At 39.8% G+C, this 25226-nt stretch overlaps 2 protein-coding genes across 2 annotated transcripts in view; one reads left to right on the top strand and one right to left on the bottom strand.

Moving 5' to 3' along the window:
- LOC139155790 (transmembrane protein 47) overlaps positions 1-25226 on the top strand; it is a 132307-nt gene that overhangs the window by 7887 nt on the left and 99194 nt on the right. The gene's annotated exons all lie outside the window — the stretch shown is intronic.
- On the bottom strand, positions 1871-15849 carry LOC139155792 (tigger transposable element-derived protein 1-like). The gene is made up of 4 exons (XM_070731072.1): positions 15713-15849; positions 14076-15095; positions 2191-2741; positions 1871-1975 (listed from the first exon to the last, which is right to left on the bottom strand). The coding sequence occupies exons 2-4, from the start codon at positions 14851-14853 to the stop codon at positions 1871-1873; spliced, it is 1434 nt and encodes a 477-aa protein (XP_070587173.1). The 5' UTR covers positions 14854-15095; positions 15713-15849.

Genomic DNA, 25226 nt, shown 5'->3' with positions numbered 1-25226 from the left:
AACCATCAGGCGCGTGGACAGGTAGTCATCCACCATGCGTGTCACCTTCTGCCTTCTGATATGGGCCATGACATCCGATGGTGGTGGATGTGTGGGATGATGAAATAGGTTTTCCCACATTTTGTCCATGCTCCTCCTCCCCCATGAGGTGCTGTCAGTGCCACTGCTGCATTGGCAACTGCGTCCTCCTACTCCACGTGCCACCACTGAGCATTCCAATTGCTGTGGGAACTCTGCCACTAGTGCGTCCATGAGCGCACGCTTGTACTCTTGCATTCTGTGCTCCCGCTCAAATGCTGAGATCAAGGGGGTGATGTTGTCCTTATAACGGGGATCCAGCAGGGTGGCCACCCAGTAACTGGCGGGCTACCCTGGGGTCATTGTGGCTCATGTGAACCAGGCTGCCCTGAGTCAAGGTGATGTTTTCAGCAACAGGTCTCTCCTCCTCTTCCTCCTGCTCCTCCCTCAGCCACACTCCAGTGATGTCCATGAGCTGCACTGGGGGCTGCCCTGCTGCAAGTCCTGCTCCTCCTCCCCCTCCTCCCCCAAAACTCTAAGCTGGCTGGATAGTGGAGACCTGGCTGCTGTCGGCCCAGCAACCCACCCTACGAGCCACGGCTGTGCCCCCCTGAAGAAAATTGGCCTTCCTCCTCCTCTTTCTCCTGCTCCTCTGCTTCCTCCTGTGCCACATCCTCCGGCATGGCCTGAAGGGTTTTATCCAGTAGGCAAAAGGTGGGGATGGTAGAACTGATGATGGCATTATCAGCACTGACCATATCAGTGGCATACTAGAAGCACTGCAGCATGGCACATATGTCATTCATTGGTGATAAAATGCTGTGGTCTGCACTTCTACTCGCCTGGATGTTTTGAAGCTGGAAATCCACTATTGTCTTCTGCTGCTCACACACCCTTTCAAGCATATGCAGCATGGAATTCTACCTGGTTGGCAAATCGCAGATGAGGCGGTGGGTGGGAAGGCCAAAGTTCCTCTGCAGGGAAGATAGGCGAGCAGCAGCAGGGTGAGAACGGCAAAAGTGCGTGCAAACTGCACGCACTTTATTCAGCAGGGGCGACATGTCTGGATAATTGGCCAGGAACTTCTGCACCACCACTTTGAGCACATGTGCCAGGCAAGGGATGTACATCAAGCCCGCTCAGCCCAAGGCTGCCACAAGGTTCCGCCCGTTGTCGCACACCACCTTCCCAGGCTTCAGGTTCAGCGGCAGCAACCACTCATCTGTCTGCCCTTGGATGCCGGTCCATAGCTCCTGCCTGATGTGTGGTCTCTCGCCCAAGCAGATGAGTTTCAGCACCACCTGCTGCCATTTCCCCAGGGCCGTTCTGAAGTCAGAGGTTGCTGGGTTACGCTTACTGGATGTGGAGGGTGAAGACGGGGAAGCAGAGGAGGAGGAGGCACCGACTGATGTCCAGCAATCCTGGGTGGTGGAAGGATATGCGCTAAATTGCTTCCCGCCTCATTTCCAGCCACCATTACATTCACCCAGTGGGCAGTGAGAGAGATGTACCGGCCCTGGCCATGTTTACTAGTCTACGTGTGGTGATGTGGACACGGGAACTGACAGCATTGTGCAGTGCACACCAAACTTTCTCCACTACATGTTGGTGCAGGGCAGGGATGGCCTGGCATGAAAAGTAGTAGCGGCTGGGAATGGAGTATTGTGGAATAGCCAGTTTCATAACATTCTTGAAAATTGCTGTCTCCACCAGGCGGTAGAGGAGCATTTGAAATGCCAGCATCTTTGAAATGCCGGCATTCAGAGCCTGGGCTCGTGGGTGAGATGGACCGAACCTCCACTTTCTCTCCAAAGTTTGAGGGATGGACAGCTGAAAGTTTCCCTGGGATGGTTTAGACAGGCTTGCTGATGGTGATGGTGTTGGTGCCGCTGCTGGTGCTGCTGGTGGTGCCGGTGCTGCTGGTGGTGGTGGTATTGGTGGTGATTCTACATTGTCCCTTTGGGGAGAGACAGGTGGCCTTGTTTTTGGGGAGTCGGTGGCAGGGGCCAAGGCAGCCATAGCAGAAGAGGACCCAGGTGTTTGAATACTTTTAACGTATTGTTGCCACCAAAACTCATGTTTTGTATTCAGGTGCCTGGTCATGCAGGTGGTGCTGAGATTATTAACACCTCTCCCTCACTTGATGGACTGGCGGCAGAGGGTGCAAATTACCTTTGTCTTGTCATCTGTAACCTGCTTGAAAAAATGCCACGCTGGTGACATTCTTTGTGGCACATGTGGCATGATTGGTCCCTGGTGATGGTGGGCAGTAGTACCAGCAGACTGAGCGCTGATGGTTTGCACCTTTCTCCCTCTTCTGCTGGCTGCCTGGGACTGTGGGACCACCACAGCCTCTTCCTCCTCTGAACTCTGCCGGCCTTCAGTCCACATGGAATCTAGCACCTCGTCATCCCCCCTGGCATTTTCTTCCACCGACTCCTCCCCGCTATCCTCCCTCTCAGCCTCAACATTGAAGTAAGCTGCAGGAGCGGGGATCTGGGTCTCATCAGCATCCATCGTGGTCTTCCCTGATGCCCTGGACACCTCCTCGTTCTCTGGCAGAAGCTCTTGGCTATACAGAAGCTCAGGTTCTGTAACTGTGGATAGGGCAGGTGGACGGCCCTTGGCATTCCAGTTACAAGTGTCATCAAACAGCATTAAATACTCCGCTGCTTCTGGGTGAGATGGCCTTGCTGCTTTGGAGGGGGGTGATGACAAGGGCACTGAAGACACAGATGAGGTGGAGTGTGTAGAAGGCAACACCAAGGAAAAGATAGCACTGCATGCCATATTATCTCCAACTTCTTGCATCAAACCCAGGCTTGCACCAGAGGAAGGGGTATGAAACGCAGATGTTACACACCCTCTCCCTGCCCCTGCAGCACCAGCTCCATCACCACCAGTGGCAGCACGTCCATGTCATTTTTTCGCGGCTTTATTCATGGTTGAAGCCCTGCAGTGACACTGGCCCAAGGAACAGAAGAAGGTGTGGTGTTCTGGAGGACCTAGAATTTGAAAAATAAATGCCCTGTCAAAATTAAATGCCCAGACAGCAGTAGAGCCCTTGTATTAGGCAGAAAAATATTAAGATCACAGATACTGGAAGTGGCCCCGTGTTTGACGCAAAATTACAGAGAGCACTAGAGGCTTCAGATTGGATAGAAAAAGGAAATGTAGAGAAAGGAATTGGCCCTTGTTTCACCCAAAAATAAATTTACAGGGAGCTCTAGTGGCTTTTTTTTAGATAGAAAAAGGAAATGCAGAGAAAGAAATTGAAAGAAAGTGGCCCTGTTGTGGATCCAAAAGTACAATTGCCAGAGGTCAGCAGCAAGACAAAACTGACTGTCCACCCCTTTTTTTTATTTATTTATTTATTTATTTATTTACTTACTTACTTACTTACTTACTTATTTGATTTTTATGCCGCACTTCTCCTTAGAGTCAGGGCGGCTTACAACATGTTAGCCATAGCACTTTTTAATTACTGGAATGGCTCGATTGATCACTTCTAAGTGACCTTTTTCCACTCAATCTGCACATTGGACAAGTCTATCGCTGAGAAATCTACCAATATCCCAGAACTCAAAACAAGGTGCTACTGCTTGATGAATGGACTTCAACTCCCAGAATAGCGTACCCGTGTTTGATCTAAAAATAAATTTATAGAGAGCACTAGAGGATTCAGGTTAGATAGAAGAAGAAGATGCAGAGATAGGAATTGGCCCTTGTTTTACCCAAAAATAAATTGACAGAGAGCTCTAGTTGCTTTTTTATATAGAAAGAAAAAATGCAGAGAAAGAAATTGAAAGAAAGTAGCCCTGTGGTGGACCCAAAAGTACAAGTGCCAGAAGTCACTATCAGCAGTGCAAGACTGACTGGCCTCCTTAAAATTAATGGAAAGCCCTGGTGTATCCCTTCTACAGTAACATTTCCAAACCAATCTGAATGTAGGACAAGCCTATCATTGACCCAGAGGTCAGACTCAGTAGCAGCAATGCAAGACTGACTGGTCCCTTTTAATTACTTGAAAGGACTTCAACTCTCAAAATAGCTGCCCCATGTTTGACCCCAAATTAAATTGAGAGAGAGCACTAGAGTCTTTAGATTAGATAGAAAAAGGAAATGCAGAGAAAGTGGCACTGCGGTTGACACCAAATTAAATTGAGCGAGAGCACTAGAGGCTTTAGATTAGTCAGAAAAAGGAAATGCAGAGAAAGAAATTGGCCCTGTGGTGGACCCAAAAGACATATGCCAGAGAGATCTATTTGGCTTTAATTTAGATTGTTGTGAGCTGCCCCGAGTACTCGGAGAGGGGCGGCAAACAAACAAATAAATTGCACAGAAAGAAAGTGGCCCAGTGGTTGACTGAGAATCATATACTTCTGCACGTACTCGAACTATGGAAGTTAGGTTCCCCTTTCAGTGGAAGTGTAGACAGGAACTACAGTCTTGGTCAGGATCAGGAACCTTAAATTTCTTTATTCCTGGGTGTCAGACTGGGCACCCAGGAGAATGCAGGCACTGGAAAACACTGGAACTGAGGTAGACAGGAACTGCAGTCTTGGTCAGGATAAGGAACCTTAAATTTCTTTGTTCCTGGGTGTCAGACTGGGCACCCAGGAGAATGCAGGCACTGGAAAACACTGAAAATGTTGAAGACAGGAACTGCAGTCTTGCTCAGGAAAAAAAAATTCTTGAGTTCTGGCTGGCTTTGCCCACAAAATCAAATTAAAACACTTTAGAACTGGAACAGGAGAGGAACTGCCCCCCCCCTGCCCCCTGTCTTTATCTTCTTCTGCCCTGGCTGGATTGCTAGGCTGGGATGCCCCCCTGCCCACACAACTTTTCTTCTTTCTTTACCTTGGATGAAGACAATGTCACAGTTTAGAAATATCAATTTCATTGAAGCAGCAATCAGATGCAGCCAAATTGCTCTTGGAAATCTCCCCAACCTATCTCTCCCTCTCAGCAGCAGCAACAGGACTGTCTCTAACTTGCTACTATTTCTTTCAATAGAGATGGACTGCATGGTCCTGCCTTTTATATAGGCAGGTCAGGTGCCCCTCTGGACCAATCTAAGCCATGCATCTGGCTGGCCAATCACTGGTCAGCAGGACACGTGGCTAATCACAGCCTTTTTTTGTGTTTTATGTCAGGAGACTGCATGGCTTCAGCTAAGAAGAATGCTATTGATTGGTGCATTGCGGAGTTCATGCCGAACGCCAAACTTTTGCATGGACTCTCAAACAGGTTCGGGTTCGGCATGCCGAACACCGCAAAATCCATGGCGAACCCAAACTGCAAGTGCGGTTCACCCAACACTACTCATCCAGCCTCTTTTTCATTAGCTATTAACCACTTTTCCTTGCTCTCTGTCTTTTATCTTCTTCAACCCAATAATTTTTTGTCCCACTCCCTGAACTTTGATGCTAATAAACCCCCTGGCAATACCTGAAACAGGCACATCATCTTGGGAACTATGATCATTTTTAATGGTCTTATTTTGGCCATTCTCCTTAACTTTTTTTCTTTCCAGCTCCTCATCTGTTTTAACATTTTCCTCCATATTTGTCTATAATTAACCTCCTCAATTTTCACTGGATTTCTCTATAACCAAATTCCCAAGTATTTAATTTTCTTTAGTCCTAATTTCAACCCTGATTCCTTTCTAATTTCTATCTGCTCTCTTGGACGTGTATAATCAGGTTTTAAGACACATAATCTCTGATTTTTCCATATAGAATAGAATAGAATAGAATTTTTATTGGCCAAGTGTGATTGGACATACAAGGAATTTGTCTTGGTGCATATGCTCTCAACGTACATAAAATAAAATATACATTTGTCAAGAATCATGTGGTACAACACTTAATGATTGTCATATTGACTGATAATCCCGATTCCTGTTTAAACTCTTGCAAAATATTTCTTATACCTTTAATCATCTCCATCGGGGTCTGGGTTAGTATAATTGCATCATCTGCAAATAGATTTAATTTCATCTGTAAATCCCCTATTTTATATCCTACCCAAGTGTTATCTTGTCTTATCTTATTGGCTAAAGTCTCTATTGCTATTACAAATAACACTGGAGATAACGGGCATCCCTGCTTGGTGCCATTTTGAATTTTGATTCTCTGCATTCTTTGTCCATTCACTCTTATATATGCTTCATTCCCTTTATAAATCTCTTTTATGGTTCCGCAAAATTTGCCCCCCATGTTTAATTCCTTACATAATTTAACTGTGGTTGACTTTATCAAAAGCTTTATAGACATCTAATTTCAAAATTCCCAATTTCCTTTTAGTAACAGTAGCATGGTGTATCACATTTATTACATTTCTAATTGGTTCTCTTATCTTCCTACCCTTCACAAACCCATATTGATCCTCTTCAATTATTTTTGTTAAAATATTTTCAAGTCTGTTTGCCAATATCTTCATAAAAACTTTATAATCTTTTTTTAAATTTTGTAAAGTTTATTTGACATACCAACATACAAACAACGTTAAACTTTTACCATTCCCTATATGCATGAAAATTAATCTTTTACAATTCTTTTTACTATACATTATATTCCTTTACTGCTAGTTCCCCCCCCTTTTTTTTTCAATCCAATTGTACAATTTATCCCACACTCTGTAATAGTCCTTATTTTGTTGATTTTGTATTTCATACATTAATTTACTTAGTTTGGCGCAGTCTAACATTTTTTTTAATCACCATCTCTTCATTTGGAGTCTTTTCTTGCTTCCATACTTGTGCGAATGCCAATCTTGCTGATGTAAGTATATGATTTATTAAATAATAGTTTTTTTACTGTGTTGGCCTCTAATTATTCCTAGTAAGTACATTTCTGGTTTCATCTCTAATTTGTAATCCAATATTTCTTCCAGCCAGGTCTGAATTTGGGTCCAAAATTTTCTTGCTTCCGTACAAAGCCACCAAATATGATAATATGTTCCTACGTCTTTTTTGCACTTCCAGCATTTGTTACTTACATTCCCATTTATTTTAGCTAAACGTGCTGGAGCGTAGTGCCATCGGAAAAACATATAGATTTTCTTTGTAGGGTATTGATAGTGTCATCTTATAATTTACTTTCCATAATTTTTCCCAGTCTTCCAGTTGGATCGTATAGCCAAAATTAGTCATCCACGCTATCATATTATGTTTAACTATTTCTTCAATATTTTCATAATTTAGTAGATAGTTATACATTTTAGTAATGAATTTTTTATCTGGGCCTGTTAAGATTTTATCTATTTCATTTAGTTTTTTACAAATTCTGAATTCTACTAGATCTTTTTTATATCTACTTTATATTTGATAGTATGGTAACCAATCTATTTCTATCCCTTCATTTTTAAGTCTTTCCCTGGTTTTATACCTCCCTTAGCATTTAATAGGTCTTCATATGTTATTATTTGTTTTTGGTTAATTATATTTGGATAGATTTGGGTTTCTAATGTGGATAGCCATCTAGGTATTTCACTATAATGTTTTTTCCTAACTTTCCGCCAATATTCCAGCAAGGTGTTCTGTATTTGGTGTTGTTTGAAATGTGAGCGCTTTATATTTTCTTTTTCCCATAAATGTGCATGCCAGCCTTCATTGATATCGTGGCCTTCTATTGTTAATATTCTAGAATTTTCTAGATTAACCCATTCTTTAATCCATAGTAATTTGGCATCTTGATGGTATAATTCTAAGTTAGGCAGGCCAAATCCTCCTCTTATTCTCAAATCTTGTAAAGCTTTCATATTGATTCTTGGTTTTTTATTACGCCAAATAAATTTTGAAATTATTCTATTTATTTTTGTAAAAAATGATTTGTCTAATTGTATTGGAGCTGTTTGGAAGAGGTAAAGCCACCTTGGGAGTATATTGGTTTTTATGGTGTTAATCCTTCCCATTAAAGATAAGTTTAGATTTATCCATTTTTCTAAATCCTCTTTTGTTTTGTTTAATAGTTTCATATAATTTAGTTCTTTTAATGAAGAATATCTTGCAGTGAATCAGATTCCTAAATATTTTTTTTCCCCATTTGAAATCCTGTTTCTTCTGTTAATATCTTAATTTGATCTTGTTTACAGTTCTTAGATAATATTTTAGTTTTATTTATTTCTTTTTTTAAAAAATTAATGTTTATTAGATATTTACAAATATAAAAGACAATACATTGACAGATCAGAATGTTCATAGAGTGTCTATACAGTCATCGTTTCTCAGTCACATCGACATACACCCACAATCCCCCCTCCCTATCCCAGCTGCCAGCCTGCAGCTATGCTTTATTTTATTTTCCCGGTGGTATTTATCAGCGAAATCCTATATCTGTAGATTTGTGCAGTTACGTATCTCAGTACAGTGATCCCTCGAGTTTCGCGATCTTGATCTTTGCGAAACGCTATATCGCGATTTTTCCACCCGATGACATCACTCCCTTTCTCATCTTTCTTTCTCTCTCTCTCTTTCTCTATCTTGCTTCTTCCTCTCTCACACTCTCTTCCTCCCTCTCTCATCTCTTTCTTTCCTTCTCTCTCTTTCTCTATCTCTCCCCCTCTTGCTCTCGAGCGGCGGGCGGCACCCAGGGAAGGTTCCTTCGGCCGCCCACCAGCTGATCTGCTCGGCAGCGCAGTAGCAGCGAGGAGCCGAAGATGGGGTTTCCCCTTTGCGTGGGCAATGGGGAAACCCCATCTTCGGCTCCTCGCTGCTACTGCGCTGCCGAGCAGATCAACTGCGGCGGCCGGACAAGCGGACAAGCGGCGGCCGGACAAGCGGAAAAGCGGCGGACAAGCGGCAGAAAAGCGGCGGCCGGACAAGCAGAAAAGCGGCGGAAAAGCGGCGGCCAGACAAGCGGAAAAGCGGCGGAAAAGCGGCGGAAAAGCGGCGGCCGGACAAGCGGAAAAGTGGCGGACAAGCGGCGGAAAAGCGGCGGCTGGACAAGCGGACAAGCGGCGGACAAGCGGGCAGGCAGGCGGCTCCTCAGGTGCGGAAGTAAAAGGTTACTTCCCAGGTGCGGAAGTAAAAACACCATCTGCGCATGCGCGGCCATGGAAAAAGGGGCGCGCATGCGCAGATGGTGTTTTTACTTCTGCACCACTACATCCCGAAAAATCGATTATCGCGAGGGGTCTTGGAACGGAACCCTCGCGATAATAGAGGGATCACTGTATTTCTATTCTAAGTGTTGTATTTGGTATTGTTATTATTATAATTATAATTAATTTTAATCTCTTTTATTTTTTATTTATTTATTTATTTATTTATTTATTGAGATAATAATGTTAATTCGGTTGAAAAGGAATCAGCGAGTAAATAAAATATTACTTTTTCCCTATTTGTGAAGTTTATGTATATCCAAATTTGTTTATTTGGTTGTGTTTTATTTGATTGTTAAATTTTTTTTTTAATTCAATCCGGTTTTTTCTTCTCTCTCCCCCTGTCGTTAATCCAGTTGTAGAAATTGTCCCATATATCTGTGTCTTGTATTTTCATATTATTTTTCATTTTTTGCGTTAAAGAGTCAAATTTAGCACAGTCTAGCATTTTTTTAATCAGATCTCTATCTGTTGGTACTTCTTCTTTTTTCCAGTTTTGGGCTATAGTGATTCTACATGCTGTTACAATATGTTGTATTAGGTGGTATTCTTTTTTTTTTGAGTTTTACATCTATTATCCCTAATAAGAAAATCTCTGGTTTAAGTAGAAGGTTGATTTTCGTGATTTCATAAATCCAGTTCCTAATTTTGATCCATAATGTTTTTATTTTTTGACATGTCCACCACATATGGAAAAATGTTCCGTTCGTGTTTGCGCATCTCCAGCAGTTTGGCTTAGTTTTAGGGAAGATTTGAGCTAGTCTTGATGGTGACATATGCCACCTGTAGAACATTTTTATAGTGTTTTCCTTATATGCTACTGATTTAGTTATTTTATAGTTCTTTTTCCAAATTGTCTCCCATTGTTCGATATAAATATTGTATCCAAAATTCCTTGCCCAGCTGGTCATTGATCCTTTTACTATTTCCGTTTCCATTTTATAGTTTATTAAGTAGTTATATATTTTTGTTATAAAGTTTTTTTCCCCTCCTAAAATTAATTTATCAAACATTGTGTCCTTTGCCAGTATTCCTTCATTTTTAATATCTTTTTGCCACTTTGAATGTACTAACATATATGGCCACCAATCAATGTTTATATTTTGTTCTGCTAGCTCTTCTCTTGTTTTAATATTACCTTCTATATTTAATAATTGGTTATAAGTTATCATCTTTTTAAATTCTGTAATGTTCGGGTGCGTAAGAGCTTCCAGGCTGGAATACCATCTGGGTATTTTTGTATAATGATCTATTTTTTTATTTTTAGCCATGTAGTTGCATCTCTAATCATGTGGTTTTTGAAATATGATGGGATTTTTTGGTATTGGTTCCATAAAATGTTGTGCCAGCCAGATAGCATATCGTGGCCTTCTAGTACTAATAATCTTTCGGCTTTGATCTCTATCCAGTCTTTGATCCAGAGGAGATTGGTTGCGTAGTAATAAATTTTAAAATCAGGTAGACCCAAACCTTGTTTAATTTTATTCTGTAACCATTTCAATCTTATTCTGGGCCTTTTGTTGTTCCATATAAATTTGGAGATGGCTTTATTTAATTTATTGAAAAAGTGGTTATCTAATTTTATCAGGATTGTTTGGAAAAGGTATAAGAATTTCGGCAAAATTGACATTTTAATCGTCGCTATTCTACCCAATAACGGAATTTGCAATTTGTTCCAGTCATTTAATTGTTTCTCAGTTGTTTTCAATAATGTTTCGTAATTGTTTTCCTTAATAGTACTACATTTTTTTGTTAGTGAAATCCCTTAGTATTTCACTGTTTTGGCAATTTTAATTTTCAAAATTTCTTCCAGGGTCTTTTCTTGTTCTTTGTTCATATTTTTCATTATAATTTTGGTTTTTTGAGTATTTATTTTTAGACCTGCTACTTTGCCGAAATCCTCCACTTCCTCCATTATGTGTTTCCCTGATTCCAATGGGTTTTCTAATATGAAGACTAAATCATCTGCATATGCCTGCAGTTTAAACTCTTGGCCTTTGGTTTTCAGCCCTCTTATTTTTGCATTGGATCTAATCTGCCTTAGCATAGTCTCTGTGGCAAGGATGTACAATAAAGGGGATAGTGGGCAGCCTTGGCGAACCCCTTTTTCAATTTGGAATTTATCAGTTATGTCCCTGTTGATTGAAATTCTTGTATATTGTTTATGATAAATTGTCTCAATCATTGTAATAAATTGGGAGCCAAATTTCATTTGTTTTGTTAATTCCGTCATGAATCCCCAATTTAGATTGTCAAATGCTTTTTGGGCGTCTAAAAAAATAAGAGCCAATTGCTTATCCGAGTGATTTTCATAAAATTCTGAGACGTCCAATATTATCCTTGTATTATTTCTGATGTATCTGCCAGGTAGGAAACCATTTTGATCAGGATGTATCCTGTTATTTAGAATTACTTTTAATCTGCTTGCCATGATACTCATGAATATTTTGTAGTCCACATTCAGCAGAGATATAGGTCTGTAATTTTGAATTTTATGTTTCTCAGATTCGTTTTTTGATATTAGACTCATGATTGCCTCAGTCCAGGAATTGGGTATTAGACCTTTTTCTAACACTTCATTGTATAGTACTAGTAGGAGATCGCCTAAATCAGTAGAGAATTCTTTATAGAATTGACAGGGAATACCATCGGGGCCTGGGGATTTATTATTTTTCAAGTTCTTTATTGTTTCCTCCAGTTCTACCATCGTAATTTCTTTATTTAACCTTTTTCTTTCACCGTCCATCAGTTCTCCCAACTCAGATTTTGTTATGTATGCCTTTTGTTCCTCTAATGATTTAATTTCTTTTTTATATAGTTCTTTATAATAATTAGTGGCAATTTGTTTTTTTTCTTCTATCATGGTGTGTCTATCTCCTTTACTGTCCTCTAGAGATTGGATATATTGTTCTTTTTCTTCTTTTTTAAGTTTGTAGGCTAACCATCTGCCAGATTTGTTTGGGTTTTCAAAATGATCTTGCTTAGCCCTTTTTAATTTCCATGTTAGGTCATCCTGAGTTATTAGATTAATTTGATGTTTTAGTTTATCTTTTTCCTCTTTTAATTTCTCATTTGAAATGTCTTGTTGCAGATCTATTTCTAATTGTTTAATTTTTATTTGATAATCTTTAATTCTTTGGTTTTTAATTTTCTTTACTTTGGCAGAATATGAAATAGTAATCCCCCTTATGTATGCTTTTAAGGTATCCCATAGGTTTTGTGTAGAGGTCTCTTCATTCCAATTATCTTTAAGGAAAAAAATTACAGTGATCCCTCGATTATCGCGAAGGTTCCGTTCCAAGACCCCTTGCGATAATCGATTTCTCGCGATGTAGCGGTGTGGAAGTAAAAACACCATATGCGCATGCGCGTCCTGTTTTCCATGGCCGCGCATGCGCAGATGGTGGGGCGACGGCAGTTCAGAGGCTGGCAATGGTTTTTTTTCATGCCGCCCCCCCCCAGCGCCTCCGGGCTCCTCGCCGCTACCCCCCCGCCCGCCCGATTCACCCCTCCCATCCCTCCCTCCTTAGAACGTGGATTTTTCGCCCTCTCAAGTTGCTAGTTCTGAGTGAGAACACTTCCCCCACTTCTGATTTTCAAGTCCAATTTGAACCTGGATGTTTTGCCCTCTCAAGTTGCTAGTTCTTAGTGAGAACACTTCTGTCACTTCTGATTTCCAAGTCCAATTTGAACCTGGATGTTTTGCCCTCTCAAGTTGCTAGTTCTGAGTGAGAACACTTCCCCCACTTCTGATTTTCAAGTCCAATTTGAACCTGGATGTTTTGCCCTCTCAAGTTGCTAGTTCTTAGTGAGAACACTTCCCCCACTTCTGATTTTCAAGTCCAATTTGAACCTGGATGTTTTGCCCTCTCAAGTTGCTAGTTCTGAGTGAGAACACTTCCCCCACTTCTGATTTTCAAGTCCAATTTGAACCTGGATGTTTTGCCCTCCCAAGTTGCTAGTTCTTAGTGAGAACACTTCCCCCACTTCTGATTTTCAAGTCCAATTTGAACCTGGATGTTTTAACCTCTCAAGTTGCTAGTTCTGAGTGAGAACACTTCCCCCACTTCTGATTTTCAAGTCCAATTTGAACCTGGATGTTTTGCCCTCTCAAGTTGCTAGTTCTTAGTGAGAACACTTCCCCCACTTCTGATTTTCAAGTCCAATTAGACGCTGGATGGTTTGCCCTCATGTCCTCCTTCCATCCCTCCCTCCTTCCCTCCCTTCTCTCCCTCCCTCCTTCTCTCCCTCCCTCCTTCCACCCCTCCTTCCTTCCTTTCGTAAAAAGTACTTAAACAATGACAGAATAAAAAAACCCAGCCCTCACCTGTGTTTGAATTTCATTCACTCAGTCATTCATTCATTCTTCTGTATGCCACTCAGTCCCAACACTTTCAACCCACAAATTACCATTTCCCATCCCCTTAATGTACTGTACTGTACCTCTACCTGTACCTGTACTGTACACATTGAATAACACACTTAGTCATCCTGATAGAAACAATAACAATATTTACATTTTTACATTTTTGGGGGGGGGGGTTAGCATAACTAGGATAAATCGGGATCTTCTTCTATCACCATGTCTACAATGGACGCTGCAGGTGATGGTGTGACAGACCTTGTGGTTTTTGTGACAAACATAGTTATGGGCAGTTGTTGGCACATTTTCTTTTTCTTGGCTAACATGGCTCTGTATGGTGCAATGGTGTTGTCAAGGGAGGCCTTAAAGTGTATAGAGCGAGTCATGTTGGGATCCCAAAGTTCCACCATGCGTTGGAGATGTGCAGCAGTTCTGTTCAGTTCTGCAAGCCGCTCAAGCGTTAGGCCAACATCTTCTTCTTCCTCAGCTTGTTCAGCTTCCGCTTCCTCCTCCTCTTCTTCACTCGCTGACCTGGTCAGCTCCTCCAGATCTCTGTCTGTCAGCGGTAGGCCATGCTCATCAAGCAAACCATTGACTTCCTCTGGTGTCATGTTAACGAAGTCTTCTCCACCCAGTGCCTGTGCCAGCTTCACAGAGTTCTGGACTGCAGCATCTTGAATTTCTTCGGGAGCAAATCCCCTGTAATCATGCACCACTTCTGGCCACAATTTCCTCCAGCAGGCATTCATTGTCTGTGACTTCATATCCATTAAGGCATTCTGAATGTTCTTCAGACAAGATGCAATTGTGTACTGACGCCAGTAGGCCTTCAATGTGAAGTTTTCATCAGCATCCATTGCTTCCACGATGCTTCCAAGAGAATTGCGCGTGTACAGTGCCTTAAATGCGCGGATAACACCTTGATCCATCGGCTGGATAAGCGATGTGGTGTTTGGTGGCAAGAATTCGACTTGCACCCCATCATGTTCATGTGCCAGGTCATCATGGCCTCCAGCATTGTCCATTAGGAGAAGCACTTTGAAATTGAGTCCTTTGGCAGCCAAATAATCCTTCACCTGTGGGATGAAGCACTGATGAAACCAGTCCCGCGTGAGGGGTTTTGTAATCCATGCTTTAGGATTATGCATCCAGTACACTGGCAATGCATTCTTATTTCTGTTCTTGAGGGCTCTTGGATTTCGTGACTTATAAATTAGCCCTGGCTTCATCAAAAAGCCTGCTGCATTCCCACACATGATCAAAGTCACTCGATCTTTCATGGCCTTAAAGCCAGGGGCTTTGGCTTCATCTTGCATCAAGAAAGTCCGTGAAGGCATCCTCTTCCAGAACAGGCCTGTTTCATCCATGTTGAACACCTGTTCTGGAAGGTAGCCCCCTTCTGCAATTAGATCTTTAAACGTGCGCTGGACAAAGTTTTCGGCTGCACCTGTATCTGCTGAGGCAGCTTCTCCATGCAATGACACACTCTTCAGGCCATAGCGCCGTTGAAATTTCTCAAACCACCCTTTGCTTGCTGTGAATGTGGCTGGGGCTGAAGAAGCAGAAGATGTTGATGGCTGGGGGTCTTCAGAGTCACCAGCACCTTCATCTACAGAGAATGACAGGAAAGGGAGAGAGAAGTGACTTGAATGAAAGCATACAGTCCTTCCATCCCTCCCTCCTTCCATCCCTCCCTCCTTCCTTCCATCCCTCCCTCCTCTCCCTCCCTCCTTCCATCCCTCCCTCCTTCCATCCCTCCCTCCTTCCATCCCTCCCTCCTTCCTTCCATCCCTCCTTCCTTCCTTCCATCCCTCCCTCCTTCCATCCCTCCCTCCCTCCTTCCTTCCTTCCATCCCTCCTTCCTTCCTTCCATCCCTCCTTCCTTCCATCCCTCCCTCCTTCCATCCCTCCCTCCTTCCATCCCTCCTTCCATCCCTCCCTCCTTCCATTCCTCCCTCCTTCCATCCCTCCCTCCCTCCTTCCTTCCATTCCTCCCTCCTTCCATCCCTCCCTCCTTCCTTCCTTCCATCCCTCCTTCCCTCCCTCCCTCCTTCCCTCCCTCCTTCCTTCCATCCCTCCCTCCTTCCATCACTCCTTCCATCCCTCCTTCCTTCCTTCCATCCCTCCCTCCTTCCATCACTCCTTCCATCCCTCCTTCCTTCCATCCCTCCCTCCCTCCCTCCTTAAAAAACACTTAAATACAGAATAAAAAACCCCAACCCTCACCTGCGTTTCCCTCATCTGCATCGCCTCCTTCTGTGTCTTCAAGACGGTTGTACAATTGCTGCGCCTTGGTTCGTATAGTGTTCGTATCCAAAGCAATGCTCTTTTTGCGGCAGTCTTGTACCCACACAGACAAAGCAGCTTCCATGTTCATAAGGCGTTTGTTTCTAGGCGTCACCATTCTTTTTGCAGCCTTGTTGAATGTTATCTGAGAAGTTTGCCTTATCTTCTTTTCGTCTTTCCGGATGTATCGCACAGTCGATTCGTTGATCCCATAATGCCGACCAACATCTACATTAGAACGTCCCGCTTTCAGCATGTCCAAAAGTTCAATTTTCTCCTTGATTGTCAGCATCTTCCTGCTCTTTTTAGCGTCGCCGCCTCCACTCCACATGCAACGTTTAGGTGCCATCTTCCAAGAAGTCTTCACAAACAGCTCCAAGAAAGAGATCGAAGAAACAGATCCAAGAAAGAGATCGAAGAAACAGATCCAAGTAACAGATCCAAGTAACAGATCCAAGAAACAGATCCAAGTAACAGATGCAAGAAACAAATCCGACCAACAGCTACGACCAACAGCTACGACCAACAGCTCAAAAAGTTCCAAAAGTTTCAAAGCAAAGCACGCTGAGCAAACAACACTGATTGGCCGAGATTTCTGCCCATCAGCATTGTCGGGCGAAATGTTTGCAATGACAACGCTGATTGGCTGAAATTTTGCTGTATCACCATTGCCGGGCAAACTTATTACAATGGCAAAGCTGATTGGCCGAGATTTCGGCCAACCAGCAATGGTAGACGTCAGTTTGGTGATGACGCGTGACGTCATCGGGCGGGAAAAACCGCGCAGGTATTTTTAATTTATTTTTTTTAAAAAATTCACGATATAGCGTTTTGCGAAGATCGAGATGGTATCATTTGCTGAAAAATCGCGATATAGCGTTTCGCGAAGATTGATATCGCGAAACTCGAGGGATCACTGTAATTCCTTTTTTACATGATCAGTGTAGTCTTTTTCTTTAAGTAGTAGCTGATTTAGGGACCGTTTTAGAAAATCTTTTTTTGGTTCTTTTATTTTAATTATAATTGGGTGGTGATCTGCCCATATATTGGGTCCGATCTCCACTTGTTCTATACACTTGTCCATATCCAGATCTCCCCAAGCCATATCTGTCCTCGACCACGATTGTTGTGGGGTTGAAAAAAAGGTATATTCCGTTTTTCCCGGGTGTCTTTCTCTCCATAAGTCTAATAGATTAAACTCTCTTACCATTTCAAAGAATTTGTTCGGTAAGATTTTCCTGTCCTGAGTTTTTCTCTTTACAGTTTTATAATCCTTTTGTGTGTTATGAATTGCATTGAAATCTCCTATCATACAAATATTATTTCCTTCTAATTGTGTTATTTGGTCATTTATTTTTTTTGATAGAATTCTGATTGGTTTATGTTTGGGGCATATATCACCATCAAGACTGCGGGTTTTTGTCCAATTTTAATTTTCAGATTAAGAATTCTTCCGTCTGGATCTGCGTAAATTAATTCCGGTTGTAATCTCTCTCTTACATAAATTGCTATTCCTCTTTTTTTGTGTCTGCTAGTGCCGTGAACAATTTTCCTAGTTTTTTATTTTGAAGTAGGTTCTGGTCTTGTGATCTAATGTGCGTTTCTTGCAGACAAATTATATCTGCTTCTTCTTTCTGAAGTTTGATCATCGTTTGTTTTCTTTTGATAGTTGAATTTAACCCATTTATATTGACTGAAAATATTTTGAGGAGTTTCATGTTTTTTTCCCCTTTAATTTATTTAATGAATAAATATGTTGATTTTCTTGTCTTATTTTATTTATCTCTTTCCCCCTTTTAAAACTGTTTATTTAACTCTTTACTTATTTATTCATTGATGTTCCTTTTCTTCTTTTTTATTGGTGTTGTGGTGTTATCTTCTTATTGTTTCTTCGCTGTCGCTCTTGTTGTCACTCTATTTTCTTTTCTTGGGCTAAGATCTTTCTCTCTTTCTAAGCTTTGTTGTCTGTGTTCTCTTTCCTCCAGTCTGGTCTGAGGGCCTCTTTCGGAACCGGATGTGATTTCTCCTTCCAAGTGTTGATAGATGAAGTTGTCAGCTTTTTCAAATGAGTCTATCTTAATTTTTTTGCCTTTCCAGGTTATCAATAGTCCCTCTGGAATTAGCCGTCTGAAAGGTAATTCTTTCCTCATCAATTCAGCTGTCAAAAAGTGGAATTCTTTACGCCTCTCTCTGATTCTTTTAGGTACCTATTTTAATATAGTTATCTCTTTATCGTTATACAGTATTTGTTCATTTCTGGTGTTTCTGTAAATTGCATCTCTTGCTGTTTTTTTTGTAAAACGAATATTGGGACTGTTTTTCTTAGCGTAGTTGGTTTGAATTCTAAAGACCTCATCTATGTGATTCCTCACTTCATCCTCGTCTAGTTGCAGGTTATCAGTTAGTATCTTTACCATTTTGTTAGGTAAGTCTTCATCCGCCTGTTCAGGTAGGTTTTGGAAGCGGAGGTAGTAAGACGATTTTTCCATCTCTAATACCATGATGGCCCCTTCCAGCTCCTTGTTTTCCGCCTTCAGTCATCCTTCGGCAAGAACAATGTTGTTATCAGTTTTAGTTATGGTGGCTTCCATACTTCTGATTCTGAGTTCATGATTGTTGACCGCATCTTGAACAGCTTCCATTCTTGCCTCTAGACCCTCTATCTTCCCTGCCATTTTGTCAAAGTTCTTATTGGTTTCTTCTTGATTCTTTACCATTGTTTCCTGAGTTATAGTTGTTGCTTCTTGGCTTCTCGCCATAAATTCTTGGATGAGGTCAAGTGAAGCCTGAATTGATTGTAGGGTCGGTAGTTGGCTCTGTTTCTCTGTAGAGGTCATCTCCGTGGTCTGCTTCGGATTAGAGATGTTTGGACTTCCTGCGGTAGTTGTTTTTTTAGATGTTTTGGTGAAGGTTGTTGACCTACTTGAAAGGATTTTCCATAGTTCTCTTTGTTATTAGATGTTTAATGATGTAAAGTTCGCTTCTTCGGATGGAGTTTCCCTTTTATAACAAATATATTTCTTATACAATCTTTCTGAATTTGTTTAAGTGTGGATATAATTAAATCATGTCGGCTATATGAGTTTATAAGTTTGCACCGTTCCTCAGTCTGCTCTCAGACCATTCTCCCTATTTCCCCTTTTTATTTCATCACAATATATGTCTGTCACAATGTATTGAAGAGTTTAATAAAAATTGCTAATTACTAAAATACCAAATTACTGATAGGATTTACTTAGTATGTAGTTTTATATTATCACTGTTGATTCAGTTCATTCAATGATTCACAGTCTAGTCTCAGTTAAACCGCTATTCAGAATCAGTCTTGTCTTTTTCAATTCATCAAATGATCAAGATTATCCAATAAGTAAATCAGTTAAATAGTTCAGACGCTTGTATAAATTGTATAGGTTAGTAAATCAAATCATCAGTTTCTCATTATCTTAAATATAGCTAAAAAAGATCAATAACAATAAATATAATTTTCTAATCTAATAAATGTAATCTAATCTAATACCTACTAATAAATACTAATAAATACTATCATAAATATTACAGTTAATTAGATGGATTTATCAATTATCAAATATACTAATTATCAATTTATCAAATACTAATTATCAAATCTATTAATAATGAGGGTTTGTGATTAAGAGGATTAAGAGGATTTAAGATAGATTAATTAATCAGTAAACAAGCTTAGTTCAAATTGAAAAATAAAAACAATCTGAATGAGATAAATAAGTGAAAATTTCAACTTTCCCAGCGGAGCTGAAGTGTCTATCCTTCCTTTATCTTAGGCTCCCTCGTCTCTCGTCGTCCGTTGCTGTTGGCCTCCCTGTCTCTTCGGCTTTTGTTGTCTCTCTGTGATGTCTTTCCACTGCTTCAAAACCCCCCGATTGCTTTCCCAACCTCAAAAAGAGGCAAAATAAATCGGCAAAAATTCTTCTGCTTCCTCTGCTTTCTCTTTTCTTTTCTTTTTGTCACGTCGCACTCTTCAGTCACCGCCCACTGCTCCGCCGCCTCGAACTCTGTCTCTCCTTCACCTTCACCGTCTCCTTCTTCTCGATGTTTGTCTCTGCTGCTCCTCTCTCTCTCTCGACTTGATGGAAACGCTGCTACTCTGCTCTGCTGCACCACACGCCAGCAAACACACCGAGAACAAGTGGGAGATATCTTTCCTCACTTTACTTCCTCTCCGTTCATTTCACCTCTCACAATACAGTGCCCGCCATTCACTTCCGCTTACTCACTTCAACTTCCTTTTGCTCTCTTCTGATTATGCTCCGATCACAATGATCGCTGCTTTACCGCACTCCAGGAGACTCACAACGCTCAGAAAAGTAAATATTTTAACCTCAACACCCTCTGGTTTGGGAGAACAAATGGATTGCTGTTGTGCTCTGCCGATTTTCGCTGATCTCACCGATTGTAGCTTTGACTCCCTGATGACCATTCGGCATGCTGGGCCTTCGGGCTGAAGGTAAACCCCAACTTTTTTTCCCGTCCGATCACGGGGATCCGTCTCTGCCAGCGGGGTTTGCGCACTCCCCCCTCGCTTGAGACTTCCCCTCTCTTCAGCACCCTCGACCGTGAGGAACTGTCTCCATTATCACAGCTAACGAACGGAAGATTCGAGTACAGACCTGGAGCCCCAAATCCGCACGTCACAACGGCCTCGCCCCGCCCCCGGAAGTCCTTTAGTTTTATTTCTATTTATTTTTAATCCGGCTACATTTCCATAAGCTTCTAATTCTTTTAATAAATATGTCATTGAGCAGGCTGGATTTTCTAAAAAAAATACCAAATCATCGGCAAATGCCTGTGTTTTATATGTTTGTTGTTTAATTTTAGTGCCTTGTATTTGTATATTTTCCCTAATTTGATTCAGTAAAATTTCAGTAGACATTATATATATTAAGGGGGATAGTGGACAACCTTGTCTCACTCCTTTCATAATATCGAATGAATTTGTCAGATCTCCATTTATTAGTATCCTTGCCTTTTGTTTGGAATAAATTTTATTTATCATATTTTCAAAGTTTGTCCCAAAGTCCATAAAGTTTATCAATTTTTTAAAAAAATTCCAATTAAGGTTATCAAAGGCTTTCTCAGCGTCCAGGAACAGCATTGCAAATTCCTTGTCGCTATGACTTTCATTATATTCTAACATATTTAAAGTAATTCTTATATTGTTTCTAATTTGTCTATTAGGCAGAAAGCCATTCTGATCTGAGTGTATTATTTTATTTAATATTTTTTTCATTCTGTCTGCTATAATTGACATATATATTTTATAGTCTACGTTTAGTAGAGATATCGGTCTGTAATTTTTAATATAGTTTGCATCTGTTTCTTCTTTGTGTATAAATGTTATATTGGCTTCTTGCCATGATGGCGGGCATTCACCATTTTTTAACATATTATTATAAATTTCTAATAATAATTCTCCCGTTATATGGAATATATATTTATATATTTATAAAATTCAATTGGGAGCCCATCTGGACCTGGTGTTTTATTATTATTCTGTTTCATAATTATTTTTTCTAGTTCTTCTTTGGTTATTTCTTTATTCAGCATTTCTTTATCTTCTTTACTTATATATTTAATTTTACATGTCTCCAAATAAGTTACTATATCTTCTTCTTTAATGTTATCTTTATTATATAGTTCTTTATAATATTCTAGTGCTATCTCTTTCTTTTTTTCTAATTGGTAATGTGTTATTTCATTTTTATCTGTTAATTGTTGGATCAGGTTTTTTTCCCTTTCTTTCCTCAATTTATAATCTGCCAGGTTTGTTTGCATGCTCAAATTGATTTTGTTTTACTGCTCTTAATTTCCTTATTATCTCTTCTTGATCTAATAATTCTAATTTGTGTTTTGTTAACATAATTTGTTGCCTGATATTTTGATTTCCCGGATCATTTTGGGATTCTTTTTCTAATTTTCTTAATTTAGATATCCACTCTTTTTGGTTCTGTCTTTTTTCCTTATTTTTTCTAGATGTATAAGCTATTGTTAGTCCTCTTTGGTAAGCTTTGGCTGTATCCCATAAATTCTGTAGGGAAGTGTCTGAATTGTTATTTTCTTTTAGAAATAATTTCATTTCTTTTTCAATCCAATCTATATATTCTTGCTCTTTTAATAATTGTAGATTTAACATCCATCTCCTATTTTTCTTACCTTCCCCATTCCATATAATTTTTATTGGGTTGTGGTCAGCCCAATCATTCTTGTCAATTTGAATTTGTTTTATCAGGTTTCCTATTTTATTGTTGACCCAAGCCATATCTAATCTGGACCAGCCTTGATGTGCATTAGAGTAGAATGTGTATTCTTTTTTATTTTGATTTTTTATCAAAATAAACAATCTCTCAAATTTAATTCTTTGCACATTTGGTGGAATGTTTTCGGGAGCACTTTTCTTATATCGATTTTTGTTAGCACTTTTATAATCCTTAGTAGGATCAATTATGCCATTAAAGTCGCCAACCATACAAATATCTTCCGCCTCCAGTTCAATTAATTTCTGATGCAACATATGGAAAAAAAAATTGAGATTTTTATTCGGTGCATATATGGCAACTAGGGTTACATCTATATTAACAATTGTCACTGTTATTATTAAAATTCTTCATTTTTTATCTGCATATATTTTTCTTGGATCTAATTCTTTTTTAACATATTGCAATTCCTCTTTTCTTATTGTGCAATAGAGCTGTAAATACGCTTCCTAATTTCTCATTCTCTAATTGTTTTTCATTTTTTTGTGGAATATGTACTTCTTGTAGACAGACAATATTCAAATTTTGTTCTTGTAATTTGTTAAATATACGTTTTCTTTTAATATATGAATTCAAGCCATTTACATTGATTGAGATTAACTTAACCTCTGTTCCCATAACCTTTTAGTTTCTTATTTGCCTTCTGTTTGTCCTGTTTTCTTTCTGTGCTCTAGCTAACATTCTTTCTTCCTCCTGTTCTTTACCTTTAGAAGTTCCTTCTTTCCCGCTATCTAGATCTATCAGGGGTTCTTCTGCCTGCTTTTCACTTTCTATCTCTGTCCTCTCTTCTGATATAAATTCTTCGTAAAATTCCTGAGCCATAAGTTCATTGTCTATTTTTATTTTCCTTCCTTTCCATGTGATGAGCATTCCCTTTGGGATTAACCATCTGAAGGGGATTTTTCTTTTATTTAATAGTTCTGCTAATGGACGATATCCTCTTCGGTTGTCCCTTACTTTTTTAGGTACTTGCTTAAGAACTCTGATTTCTTTCCCTTTATAAATTATTGTTTCATCTTTTGTGATTTTTAATATTTCATTTCTAGTTTCTTTTTTAACACATCTCACATGTACTTCCCTAGGAAGCTTGTGTTTTCAGGCATAGTTGGTGTGCACCCTGTAAATCTCATCTATTCCACTTGCGGTTTCCTGCTTATCTTTTTGTAATATATTGGCAATCATTTCTGTCATTGTCTCTATCAAATTTTCATTTTTTTCCTCTTCTACATTTTCAAATCTAATATAAAACTCTGCTCTGTCCATCTCAAAATTAATTATCGATTCTTCTAACTCTTTATTTATCTGTAAGAGTTTTTCATCTATTATTACTACTTTTTTATCACTTTGTTCTACTTTCTTTTCAATTTGTTCTATTCTTTCATTTTTTTCTAATATTTGATGAATTATTTCAATTTTATTTTCCATTTTTTGTATATTCTCCCTCATTGTCTCATGGTTTCTATCTAGTTTTTCCTGGCGTTTTAGCATTGTTTCTTGGATTGCCAATAATGTTTCCTGTGTTGTTTGTGAGGTATTACTAGTCTTATCTGTTGCTAACATACTGACTATTGATTTTTGGGTTGAGGGGGAACCTGTTGTTAATGTTGGATTGGAGGATGTTTTTTTAGCATATTTCTGAAATGTTGACATTTTAATCACCCTTATTACTTCACCCCACTCTACCATACAAGTTACTGTAAAGTTCCTTTCAATAAGATAAATAATCTCAGTTGGTGTCAATTAATTATTAAGTGCAATAAATACTATAAATCCAATATATTCTATAAATCCAGTATATGCTATACTATAACTAAGCTCTAAATATATTGTACTATATCTAACTTCTAACCCCCAAATTTAATTTTAGAAATAATTCATACGGTTAATTTATAGCTTATATCTACTTATAGAAAGATATTTTCTTAAATATTTCAATATTAGCACTTATATTATTCTAAATGTAATAGATATGTTGAAACAAAGGTAAAGGTAATGATTGGTAACAATTAATATTCCATTAATATCATTCAGTTCATTAAGAATCAATTCATCAGTTCATCAAAAATCAGTATATCAGTTCATTATATTAATTTAAATTGATTAGATTTTCCTGTTTTACCTAAATCTTCGGTGTCAAGGTTTAAGGTCCAAGTTTAGTACAATTCCTGATTCAGTCCATTTCTCTCTCCCCCACTATAGATATCAGCAAAGTAAGAAAACAAAGGAAAGAGGGGGATAAGAAGTAGTGTTCTCTTTCCTGTTTATTATTGACTGTTGTCTTGTATTGCTAATGTAAAGCTGGCTTTATTTTGACCGTTGATTGAGGCTGTCTTCTCTCTTTAAGTTCTCTCTCTCCTGTTGTTTTTCTTCCAGATTGCGTTGCCTCCTTCTACTTCCTTCTGCAGAGTTCGCCCAGGTTGCCAATCAACAAGTTAAGCCTCCCTCCCCCTTCACTTTCCGCAAACTCCACAGCTGCTCTGCCACCACACTCTGCAACGTAGTCCTTGTCCACAACTCTTTTCAGCTCCTAAACACCTCCTCCACTTTCCAGCCGCTCCGTAGCCTCCGTAACCTCCATACTTTTCACAATCTCCACACCACCAAATCTGTCAAATCCTCGTCGTTCCGGCTCTCTTCGCTTACTCTCCCCAGCGTATTTCAGGCAATGAAGCTTACAACCAACCACGTTAGGCTCCAATAATCTCCTTGACACTTCACTCCCCGATATTTTGATTTAGTCTCTGCACGACTCACAAACTTTCTTAGATTACTTTTCTTTTCCTTCTCCTTTTCTCCCCCACCGCTAAGTAGCCGCTGTTTAACTTTAGCGGGTCTCAACGTTACTGTCTCTCTTAGTGTATTATTATATATTCGTCCACTTTAAATATATATATATTTTGATTACCATAATGGGGTTTTTTTCTTCTTTGTAAGCAGAATTGTAGGTTTCTCTCTTTCTTGCTTCCTCTGTTACAGTGGGCAGTCACGGCTCTACCGTCGCCACGTTGGTTGGCGGCTCTCCTGCCTCGGGGTTTGCAGAGCTCTCTCTTCTACACACGGGGTGGTTGCTTTTCACCTCCGTGCTTGAAGGAACCCCCGATTCTTCACCCACCTCTCCAACGTGGTTGTGCCGAAATTCAGCTGAAATTTCAGCCACCGAGCGT

Source organism: Erythrolamprus reginae, unplaced genomic scaffold, assembly GCF_031021105.1.
Source record: "Erythrolamprus reginae isolate rEryReg1 unplaced genomic scaffold, rEryReg1.hap1 H_6, whole genome shotgun sequence".
Lineage (NCBI taxonomy): Eukaryota > Metazoa > Chordata > Lepidosauria > Squamata > Dipsadidae > Erythrolamprus > Erythrolamprus reginae.
The sequence above is the reverse complement of the archived record's forward strand: the minus strand, read 5'-3'. Positions and strand labels throughout refer to the sequence as shown.

Coding starts and splice junctions, on each gene's coding strand:
- LOC139155792 (XM_070731072.1), bottom strand. CDS start 14,853: ATGGATGAAACAGGCCTGTTCTGGAAGAGGATGCCTTCACGGACTTTC. Junction 2,742..14,075: donor GACACCAGAGGAAGTCAATG/GTTTGCTTGATG, acceptor CTGTGTCTTCAG/TGCCCTTGTCATCACCCCCC. Junction 1,976..2,190: donor TTACAGATGACAAGACAAAG/GTAATTTGCACC, acceptor CTCTCCCCAAAG/GGACAATGTAGAATCACCAC.